Raw genomic sequence first — 12,046 nt, 5'->3', positions numbered from 1 at the left:
GAACTGCAGCTCACATTATATTTTCTCTTTTTCAGATCACTTACTGTAAATCCTAGAGATGATTGTGTGAAAAGTATTCTTAACAGCCTTCTATAGCAATGGGCAGACTGAGCACTGGGTTTCGACTGAACCCTGTGCCAGCGATGTCAGATGATAAAACATACCACATGGAAAACACTACAGCTTAACAGCTGATCTAAAAATCCTTTCCTCCCTTTTTATTCCCTTCATACAGAAAATGGAAGACGAAATTGCCGCCCTCGTTGTTGACAACGGATCTGGAATGTGCAAAGCTGGCTTTGCAGGAGATGATGCTCCACGTGCTGTGTTCCCCTCCATTGTTGGACGCCCCAGGCATCAGGTACATATTCCTTAATAAACCTCACATACCTTGTAACCTTTTCATAACTGCTGACCTTTTCATAATCACACTGATCTTTGCATTCCTAGGGTGTAATGGTTGGTATGGGCCAGAAAGACAGCTATGTTGGTGACGAGGCACAAAGCAAAAGAGGAATCCTGACCCTCAAGTACCCCATTGAGCACGGAATTGTCAACAACTGGGATGACATGGAGAAGATCTGGCATCACACCTTCTACAATGAGCTGAGAGTTGCCCCTGAGGAGCATCCAGTCTTGCTCACAGAGGCCCCCCTGAACCCCAAGTCAAACAGGGAAAAGATGACGCAGGTAACAAGAGCTGACACCTTGACGAACTTCCCCCTAAGTCAGGAAACTGTTGAGCTGCAGTGCCCAACAACAGGAAACTATGTTGCCACTCGGGTGTTTCTTCCCCTGCTCAATCTGTCTTTCCTCATCCTCCTTCAACCCTCCAGGTTTTTTCTCCAGGTGTCTGCATGTAAAAAAAAGAAGAATGGAGCAGGTTGCGGCACTTTAACTTGTAGAGTCAGTGTAACAAAGGAGTTTTGTAATAAATTGCTTTTCTATAAAGTAGTTTTACTATTAAAATTCAACCCAGTGTGCTGTTCTTTCCGTACAATTGAACTAACACATAGAAACTTATTTCAGAGTACTCTGACTCTTAGTTTCACTGATCATCTCTTTTCTCCTGCTCTCCTTGCAGATCATGTTTGAGACCTTCAACACTCCTGCCATGTATGTGGCCATCCAGGCAGTGCTGTCCCTGTATGCCTCTGGTCGTACCACTGGTATTGTCATGGACTCCGGTGATGGTGTCTCCCACACTGTGCCCATCTATGAAGGCTACGCTCTGCCCCATGCCATTGTCAGGTTGGACCTGGCTGGCAGGGACCTCACAGACTACCTCATGAAAATCCTGACTGAGAGAGGCCACAGCTTTACCACCACAGGTGAGAAAATGGACACAGTCAAGGAAAGATGGTTTACACCAGGAAAACCCCCAGAAAAGCCTAAATGTAATGCGTTTTCTTGTCTCACAGCTGAGCGTGAGATTGTGCGTGACATCAAGGAGAAGCTGTGCTATGTTGCCCTGGACTTTGAGCAGGAGATGGGAACTGCTGCCTCTTCTTCATCCCTGGAGAAGAGCTATGAGCTGCCTGATGGACAGGTCATCACTATTGGGAATGAGAGGTTCCGTTGCCCAGAGGCTCTCTTCCAGCCCACATTCCTTGGTAAGCAGCGTCAGCTTTAAGATAGATTTCTGTGAATTGTTAAGCAGTTGTAGCTGAGTGATCACTAACGTTCCAACTCTCCACAGGTATGGAGGCCTGTGGTATCCATGAAACTACCTATAACAGCATCATGAAGTGCGATGTGGACATCCGTAAGGACCTGTACGCCAACACTGTGCTGTCTGGAGGTACCACCATGTATCCTGGCATTGCTGACCGCATGCAGAAGGAGATCACTTCACTGGCACCCAGCACCATGAAGATCAAGGTAAAATTCTTGTTGCTCAATCCTCAGTCTGTGATGTTTAAATGTGGCGTGTTTTCATTGCTGACAACTCTACTTCTGCCATTGCAGATTATTGCTCCCCCAGAGAGGAAGTACTCTGTATGGATTGGAGGCTCCATCCTGGCTTCTCTGTCCACCTTCCAGCAGATGTGGATCAGCAAGCAGGAGTACGATGAGTCCGGCCCCAGCATCGTCCACAGAAAGTGCTTCTAGACAGACTGCCCCCACCCCACCACCACCAAAACACACACTGCAAGAAAAAGAAATGACTGGCTCTGCATACATGCCTATAGCACCAAACTGGTGCATGCCTAGCCGACACCTTTTCCATTTTTCCATCACTTTGGCTATGGCACCATGCTTTCTCATGGGGAGAAACTCTGCAGGAAGCATAGAGCATCCCATTCAGTGTGAATTTGTACTTAGTTTTTCTGTAACAAACTCTTTTTCACTTGAATGTATTTCAAAAATAAGAAATGTTTCCAAAAAATACTGGAAATGTGTTGATAAATATCAGTAAATTAGTAAACCTATAAATCCAACATGAAATATTATGGCTTCTTCTTCTTCTAAAACATTGAAATGCAGCAATTTCAGCTTCATGAAGATGTATCTGCCAAGATTTTTGTATTAAAATGGTTTAGCAAAATTGACAGAAAAGATTATCAGTTTTGTGATATTTTTCTTTAGTTTTTTGTTAGCTTTTTTTGTTTTTGGTCTCACTTGCTTTACTTATTGAATGTGTTTATTATTTATTTTTATATCTACAGATATTTTACTTCTTGGTCATTGCCAACTGCACTGTTTTCTCACAGCACGACCGTCGGTGGTATACTTGGACTGGTAGCCAGGGAGGCTGCAGCACTTGATGAACTGAGTTGACTGAGCATTTGTCCGAAAAGATGAATGCACAGTCAACTCTAACTGAAACAGAGAAATAAAGAAAGGAAGCAAAACAAGAGAAATGTGTCCAACTGTCAAGGGAGGCAAAAGTACAGGCAGCTATATATATATATATATATATATATATATATATATATATATATATATATATATATATATATATATATATAAATAAATATATAAGCTGCTAGATGGGAAAAAAAAAAATAAAAAATACTGAAGCTACTAATAGCTAACGAACTTCTTGTACTTCTTTACTCAAGTAAAAGTGATAAAGTCCAGGCTCTAAAATGAACTCAGAATAAGAAAGTAAAAAGCAGCTGTTAGAAGAAGCTCTTTTGGTGAAGAGATAGCCTTTAGTATAGCTATTAATATAAAAATACCAATAATATTAGTACATGGGAATGAAAATTTTCCTTTTACTTTGCCTCCACAGCTAAACAGAAAAATCGGATGAGTCCGGGGTTAAAGGGGTATTCAATTTAAACCCTAAAACCGATTTTAGGGTTTAAGTGGGAACCCTAAAATCGGTTTTATTGGCTCATTGTGGGGAAAAGAATCACAACTCACAATACTTTACACTGAGGGCTCCAGCAGATTTCCTTAGTGTTCGAGCTGTGATCAGCTGCTGCTGCGAATAGGTTTACTGCTCTTTATGGATTTACACAACTGAATTCAATGAGATGCAACACAATATTTCACAAAATGTTTTCCCTGATTTTCGTTCCCTACACTGACAGTATACTGCTTATGATGAGATGAGATAGCCTTTATTTGTCCGTTGCAGGTCTTTTGCCCACAACCGAGATGACAGACCTTGCCGACCGTACAAACAATACACAAACATCACATTGGGGAGACAGGTCAGGCTAGGTAGCGAGGAAAAAACATCGAAATGTGTAACACAAAAGGATAATACAGGAATGCACAGATATCAACACACCATAGCACAATAAACACAGACAAGCAACATGGGAAAGTGTTCCAGTGTGTACATCTGATCTGGGACCGCTGCAATCGTCGACTGCGCCTCCAGCTGACCCGATGTCCACATCAGAGGGGAGGTAAGCGTTGGAGGTGGCGTTGGATCCGGGGTAGGGAGGGTGATGCGTCAGTGAGTGCTTATCAGTATCAGTATATGTATGTGTGTGCGTGTCCATAGTTCAGCTGAGACAGTGTCCTTCGCCCCGCCAGGCTAAGTAAACAGTCTACCAGCCAACCCAGGTGGCCTTGTAGGGAATGGGAAGGAACAGACTCAACACAGTCGTTATCAGGGAGTTTTTGTTCGGCTCCAGCCTTGAGCCCACAGCTGGCGCCGAAGGGGTAGCCGGATTATGATGGTAATTTTTCTTTTGCAACAACTCATGAGAATTTCAAAGCTGTTCTTTAACACTCCAACACTGGTCTCTCAATCTCTCGTTGGAGAACCGCGAGCTTCCCGATGATGGTATCAAACTTGCGCTCCGTGGTCTTGTCATTCTTTTGCTCAGAGAGCCGATTCTGAGACCTCACGACTGCAGTGAGCTGTTCCACGATGTAATCCAACTTTCGCTCAAAGGTGTTATTTTGAGCAGGCCTCTCCTTGATGTAACCCAATATATGCTCAGAGGTGTTATTCTGAGTATTCACGGCAGCTGTAAGCGTCTCCAAGGTCTTAACCATGCTGCTTTCAATGAGCCCGTTCTGAGAAGTCGCGCCTCGTCCAATCGTTTCAATCCCAGTGGGCAGCCTTGGGGGGGTTTGAACAGCTGGTTCCGCTTTTTTTAATTCTCCGTTAAGCCTGGGCCAAGCCAGCTCCGATCAGCAAGAACTCTGTTATCATGGTTCCGAATAGGTAGATATCTTCAGCGTCCTCGATTGACATTCCCGCCAGGCACACGATCCTCCATGTCTGCCACCCATCCATCGTGTATCCGGCAGGGAAAGTCCCTCCAGGGCACTCGGGCTCTCCCTAGCCCAGACTTCTCGTTGAGAAAAGGGTGTCAATAGCATTCAGAGACCAGTTGATCAAATCCATAATTCTCTTTAGGTTTTAGAAACAGACTGTGAGAGAGTGTTCCAGGGAAAGTAATACAAAAAAAACACAAGACTAGACAAGGACATAAGAACTAACCAGGGAAGATAAGGGAGAGGAGAGGAGAAAAAGTGCGTCCGCCTCCTCCGAGAGCCAAAAGGTCTTCATATTATTATAGTATAAATGTTCAATTTAGTGAATGAATCTAAGTGTCTCATCAGTTTAAATTAACAATTAATCTCTGCTGCTCTGCACTTGATGTAACCTAACTGTGACCAGTTACAGAGCCACTGTGCACCAGTCCCTACCTTGATGCTAAAGTACTGGGAACACAGCTTTTGAACAAAACGCTATTCCCGATTGTTAGGGGCCATTTTAGTGCCTTAGTGTAGTGCCTTAAATTATTAAATGAAATAAATATTTTTTCCAGTAAAGTTAAAAAGTATGTTTACTTGATAATTTCCAGCATCTGGTGACTATGTATGTGTGTTGGAGAAGCCATTGTGGCAGGAACATGGAGCAAAAGGATTAAATCTGAGTAGCCTACAAAGTCAGACAAAGTTAGAACTGTTCTTTTCGCTACACCTACTGCACACAAACAAACTAAGGCCTCCAGCCTCTGAGTTCAGTTAGACAGAGATATATGCCACTGGACGTGGTCATTTCCCATCCTCCAGGGACAAAACGGATGTCATGTAACCCCCCCCCCCCCCCCCCTTTTCATCTACTGTCTGGGTGAATGGTTAATATGGAAATACTTTGGGCTATGACACCTTCCCCTTCTCACCCTCCGACCCGAGTCAAACAGTTTCAGTTCCTGCCTTTTCAGATCAATCATTAAACCAATGTACTGTGGCTCCACACTGAAAACACCTTTCATTATTTCTCCCTCTATGTTCTCTGCCTCAGAAACTCAGAAAAAGACATTCAAGCTTGACACTGAGACTGCAGAGACAAGAGTATGGGGCATAGAGGCTTGATAACAAAACCTAAAGACTAGATAACAAAACTAAGAAGACCTGAGAAAACAAATATTAAACAGAGGGATCTCAATCATAATAACCAGAACTTGGAACAGAATCTTAACTTCACAATATTAAATAAACAGAATCAAAAGTCCAAACACATAAAAACTGTGTCACAGACCCAAGACCATGACATCTTAGTATTTTCATAAAGTGATCTTGCAGAACTAACCAGTTTTTGATTTAAGGGGCATCTATCCATCCTGCAGTCTGAGATGTTGTAAGCTGCTGTGCAGTGACTGCTGTGACAGGAGGTTAATCTGGTTTCTATCTTGCTTTTGACACTTAAACACTGAGACACTTGATTAGTAACAATCTTTTGGCGCTGCATGTCCCTACTTTCTTTTATAAATGTACCAATATAGCACGGACAGTCGTAACACCAGTATTAATACAGAAAGAAAACTGCTTTTTTATACTTATTGTGTGCATATAAACTTTGTCTCATCAGCTCTAGGGAACTTTATTATCACGGTCTTATAGGCACCTGCTTGATAACAAAGACATAAAACGTCTCATGACCTTGCAGCTTACAGTAATTTGTTTGTCACTGTACACACAGTCAGGTTACAAGAAGGCTACAATCATATACCATTAGTATACAAAAGGTTAAGTGTGTTGAAATACAAGTTTTCCACTACAATGTTCATGTGTTCATGTGTAATAAATTGATAACAGGGGTAATAGCTTTATTTTGATACCAAACATAGGTATGTATGGGAAATTCCACAACTGTTAATCATATCTCATTCAGGCCTACAAGATTAATGAGTCCTTGAAAATCACATGCACCATAGGTTAGGTGAAGAGAGGTGATGGGAGATAAGAAATTTATAGTCTCATCACAATCATGCTGTAAACATTAGCCCCCCTAAGTCGGACCACATGCATCTCTGGCACAGAGTGCCATGTGGTCTGTGCCTCCAGTGCATGTGGCCCCAAGACCCAGTGTCCTGGTATCTGCAAATGAGCAACACGTAAATGCTCTGGTGAAATCACATTTATCCCATTAATTAAATTATATAAATTAATTATTCTGTTAGGTTTCCAGTGCACAAATATGGAAGGGTATGTTATATGAGTACGTTATATGAATAATGGACATAATCAGGATTTATTGGCCCCATTCACAATACTTATAATGCCTATCAAAGTTGTGCACACTGCGATAATTTGGACAGATGATAAAAATAGGATTTATTGAACACTGCCCGACCCCAGATAGTTAACACTGACAGTACATAGGTTAGTTTACTGGAACTTCTCCCCCCGTGTTGCCAAAGTGCAGAACCAGTGACTGTATATGCCATACCCAGTGGATGTGTCTGAGCCAATCAGAGTAACTCATGTGAAAAGTTCTGCTCTTATGGAGAGGGGCTGCAGCACGACCTCTGATAAAATCCTCCAATTTATTGGCCTTCATTTGCAGTCAAATTCAGATACTAAATCCCACTGGAGTGTATAGTGCTTACTGCCAGTCCTCCTACACTGAATACGCTCCCTCACACAGGTAAGACAAGTGCTAAATGCCAATGGAAGTTTTTCTCATGTATAAAATGTTTTCATTTGACATTTTAAGCTTTGTATTTTAAACACCAGGAAGTGGGTTTTTTTCACCATTTAAGTTAAAAGATCAGGTTTTCTATAAGTCCTCATTTTAGTTGAAATAACCACTTAAATTATACTTGTTATACATTGACAGCTTTCGTAGAAATGTGTTGGTAGCTATGCGTAGACCACCTCTTGCCTTCGGAACTGCCTTAATTCTTCCTACATGATTCAAGCTCCAGACTTTACCGGAGGCAGGATACACCCTAGAGAGGTCAGCTGTCTCTCACAGGGTTGGCAAAGAGAGACAGACAGACATCCACATCACATTCATATCTACAGCCAATTAAGAATAACCTAATGATGAAGCCTCATCTGTTATTGGACTGTGGGAGGAGGCCAGAGTACCCGCAGAGAACCCACGATTGCACAAGGAGAACTTTCAGTCTCCACAAAGAAAGGCCCAGGACCTTCTTACTGTGAAGCAACAGGTCATCATGATGCAAGTCTCCTATTCCAAAACATCTCAAAGGTGCAGTCTTGGATTCAGATCTGGAACTGTGAAGGTCATTTGAGTACCAGTAACAGTTTGAGATGTTTTGAGCTTCGTGACATGGTGAGGGATCCTGCTGGAAGCAGCCATAAGAAGATGAGTATACAGTGGCTATAAAGGGACACGGTTTAACAAAAACTCTCAAGCAGACTTTGGTGTTTAGATGATGCTCGGCTGATACCCAGTGTACCAAGAAAATATCCCCAGGACCATTACACCACTACCAGCCTGAACCACTGAAACAAGAAAGGTTGCATCTGTACTTTCATGCAAACACACCACTACCAGTGAAATGTCACACCAGAAATTGAGACTCATCAGATGAGACAATGAGACAATCTTTTTCCAATTTTATTTTGCAGTTTTGGAGACTTTTTTTGTTCTTAGCTGATAGGCGTGGCACCTGGCATGTTCTTCTGCTGCTCTAGCCCACCTGCTTCAAAGTCTTGCATGTTCAGAAATGCTCTTCTGCATTCTTTGGTTCTAAAAAGTGATTATTTTAGTTAATGTTGCCTTGCTGTCACATCAAAGCAGTCCAGCTATTCTCCTTTGACATCAACACATTGGTATGTGATGACTTTTTTAGAAAGACAAAAACAGAAACTTTTGACTAAGCAAATAAATCCCATTAAATCATACCATTTGTAATGCCTGTCTGAACTCTGAATAGACATGACTTTGACTTAAGAATTGTAAAAAAAATATTGTTTTAATAGTTAAATAAATATCTACTAGATTACCAAAAACGATTTTCTAATAGCTGACAAAGACAAGTGATGAAATATTTTATCTTTTAGAAAAAGAAGCAAAAGAATATAATGAAAACACCTCCATACACACACTGTAAACCCAAGGATGTCAGCAGAACAAAAATTAAGGCAAATTTATTTTTATTTTTTTTAAGTTAATGACATTTATGTACTTGTACATTTTAACAACAATAAAACTAACATGTTTAAAAGTTAAATTAAAAAATATTCAGTAACGGATACTTAAAGCTTTCCATCATATAGACATAACATAACTAAGGAACAAGCACAGTGGAGTCATTGAGCCAAACTCAATATTTATTCCTTACTTTTGTCATTATTTTAAATTAGACAAGAGTCGAACATCTGGAATTCAAAAAGTCAAAATCATACTAACCAACTGCTTCAGTTGCAGATTCAATTGAAAATTTGAGTATATTGTATACAGGGTGGGCCATTTATATGGATACACCGTAATAAAATGGGAATGGTTGGTGATATTAAAGTCCTGTTTGTGGCACATTAGTGTATGTGATCGTGGCTCAAGAGTTGGGTGCTCGTCTTGTAATCGGAAGGTTGCCGGTTCGAGCCCCGGCTCGGACAGTCTCGGTCGTTGTGTCCTTGGGCAAGACACCTACCCCCTACTGGTGTTGGCCAGAGGGGCCGATGGCGCAATATGGCAGCCTCGCCTCTGTCAGTCTGCCTCAGGGCAGCTGTGGCTACAACTGTAGCTTGCCTCCACCAGTGTATGAATGTGAGAGTGAATGAATAGTGTAAAGTGCTTTGAACGCTATAGAAATGCAATCCATTATTATATGTGACGGGGGAAACTCCTCAAGATGGGTGGTGACCATGGTGGCCATTTAGAAGTCGGCCATCTTGGAAACAACTTTTGTTTTTTCAATAGGAATAGGGCCATCTGACACATCAAACTTATTGGTAATGTCACAAGAAAAACAATGGTGTGCTTGGTTTCAACGTAACTTTATTCTTTCATGAGTTATTTACAAGTTTCTGACCACTTATAAAATGTGTTCAATGTGCTGCCCATTGTGTTGGATTGTCAATGCAACCCTCTTCTCCCACTCTTCACACACTGATAGCAACACCGCAGGAGAAATGCCAGCACAGGCATCCAGTATCTGTAGTTTCAGGTGCTGCACATCTCGTATCTTCACACCATAGACAATTGCCTTCAGGTGACCCCAAAGATAAAAGTCTAAGGGGGTCAGATCGGGAGACCTTGGGGGCCATTCAACTGGCCCACGACGACCAATCCACTTTCCAGGAAACTGTTCATCTAGGAATGCTCGGACCTGGCACCCATAATGTGGTGGTGCACCATCTTGCTGGAAAAACTCAGGGAACGTGCCAGCTTCAGTGCATAAAGAGGGAAACACATCATCATGTAGCAATTTCAAATATCCAGTGGCCTTGAGGTTTCCATTGATGAAGAATGGACCCACTATCGTTGTACCCCATATACCACACCAAACCATCACTTTTGTTGTTCCAACAGTCTTGGAGGGATCCATCCAATGTGGGTTAGTGTCAGACCAATAGCGGTGGTTTTGTTTGTTAACTTCACCATTCACATAAAAGTTTGCCTCATCACTGAACAAAATCTTCTGCGTGAACTGAGGGCCCTGTTCCAATTTTTGTTTTGCCCATTCTGCAAATTCTGTGCGCTGATCTGGGTCATCCTCGTTGAGATGCTGCAGTAGCTGGAGTTTGTAAGGGTGCCATTTGTGAGTAGCTAATATCTGCCGAAGGGATGTTCGACTAATGCCACTCTCCAGTGACATGAGGCGAGTGCTACGCTGTGGGCTCTTGCTGAATGAAGCTAGGACAGCCACTGATGTTTCTTCATTAGTGACAGTTTTCTTGCATCCACATTTTGGCAAATCCAACACTGAACCAGTTTCACGAAACTTAGCAAGCAGTTTGCTAACTATAGCATGGGAGATGGGTGGTCTTCTAAATGGCCACCATGGTCACCACCCATCTTGAGGGTTTTGCCCCCTCACATATACTAATGTGCCACAAACAGGACTTTAATATCACCAACTATTCCCATTTTATTATGGTGTATCCATATAAATGGCCCACCCTGTATATATATATATATATACCCGTCACTACCCGTCAAAAGAACGCGCCAATTTTTCCAGTTTTTTATTGAAAATTATGTAGTTTAATGTCTCATTGCACTCTGAAATGACAGCTACAAATAAGCAATTGCAGTTAAAAAATAAATCATGGAATCAATATATAGACCAAAATGTATTCTTAACTTTTGACTTATCAAAGTAGCCACCTTTAGCAGATATAGCAGCTGAACATGTGGCATTCTTTCGAAACAGAAATCAAATACTGTTCAGAAAGTTCTTCCCATATCTTTTGCAAAAGTACCGATAAATGTGTGGCACTTGTAGGTGGCTTTGCTTTCACTCTTCGGTCCAGTTTATCTCAAACCAGCTCAAGAGGGTTTAAGTCTGGAGACTGTGCTGGAGACCATGTTTTCAAGCTCAGCATCTTGTTCTTTTTTCCTGAGGGAGTTCTGGCATAGCTTGGACTTAAGCTTACTGTAGCTTACTTATGCTTACTGTAGGATGAACCCATGACCAACTAGGTGCATAGCAGAAGGTATTGCATAGTGCTACAGAATGCTGTGGTAGTCATTTTGGTTAGGATGCCTCTTAGTCTATACAAGTCATCGACCCGAAATATAAGAAAAAAAAAAAAATATATATATATATATATATATATATATATATATATATATATATATATATATATATATATATACATATATATACAGTGGGGCAAAAAAGTATTTAGTCAGCCACCGATTGTGCAAGTTCCCCCACTTAAAATGATGACAGAGGTCAGTAATTTGCACCAGAGGTACACTTCAACTGTGAGAGACAGAATGTGAAAAAAAAAATCCATGAATCCACATGGTAGGATTTGTAAAGAATTTATTCGTAAATCAGGGTGGAAAATAAGTATTTGGTCAATAACAAAAATACAACTCAATACTTTGTAACATAACCTTTGTTGGCAATAACAGAGGTCAAACGTTTACTATAGGTCTTTACCAGGTTTGCACATACAGTAGCTGGTATTTTGGCCCATTCCTCCATGCAGATCTTCTCGAGAGCAGTGATGTTTTGGGGCTGTCGCCGAGCAACACGGACTTTCAACTCCCGCCACAGATTTTCTATGGGGTTGAGGTCTGGAGACTGGCTAGGCCACTCCAGGACTTTCAAATGCTTCTTACGGAGCCACTCCTTTGTTGCCCGGGCGGTGTGTTTTGGATCATTGTCATGTTGAAAGACCCAGCCTCGTTTCA

General features: G+C 41.6%; 1 protein-coding gene across 1 annotated transcript; it reads left to right on the top strand.

Moving 5' to 3' along the window:
- Window positions 1-204: 204 nt before the first annotated feature.
- LOC308396215 (actin, cytoplasmic 1-like) lies at window positions 205-2,446 on the top strand. The gene is made up of 6 exons (XM_080881363.1): window positions 205-361; window positions 451-690; window positions 1,085-1,331; window positions 1,422-1,613; window positions 1,700-1,881; window positions 1,969-2,446. Exons 1-6 carry the CDS (start codon window positions 239-241, stop codon window positions 2,110-2,112), a joined length of 1,128 nt encoding a protein of 375 aa, XP_080737489.1. The 5' UTR covers window positions 205-238; the 3' UTR covers window positions 2,113-2,446.
- The last annotated feature ends 9,600 nt before the right edge of the window (window positions 2,447-12,046 follow it).

This window comes from Rhamphochromis sp. 'chilingali' (genome assembly GCF_963969265.1).
Source record: "Rhamphochromis sp. 'chilingali' genome assembly, chromosome: 4".
Taxonomy (NCBI): domain Eukaryota; kingdom Metazoa; phylum Chordata; class Actinopteri; order Cichliformes; family Cichlidae; genus Rhamphochromis; species Rhamphochromis sp. 'chilingali'.
Note: the sequence above shows the minus strand (reverse complement) of the source record. Positions and strands in the feature narration are given on the sequence as shown.

What these genes read in the sequence shown, in the direction of transcription:
- LOC308396215 (XM_080881363.1), top strand. Translation starts at nt 239, where the DNA reads ATGGAAGACGAAATTGCCGCCCTCGTTGTTGACAACGGATCTGGAATG. An exon ending in TTGGACGCCCCAGGCATCAG is followed by an intron (nt 362 to 450) that starts GTACATATTCCT and finishes TTGCATTCCTAG; the next exon opens with GGTGTAATGGTTGGTATGGG. An exon ending in CCACAGCTTTACCACCACAG is followed by an intron (nt 1,332 to 1,421) that starts GTGAGAAAATGG and finishes CTTGTCTCACAG; the next exon opens with CTGAGCGTGAGATTGTGCGT.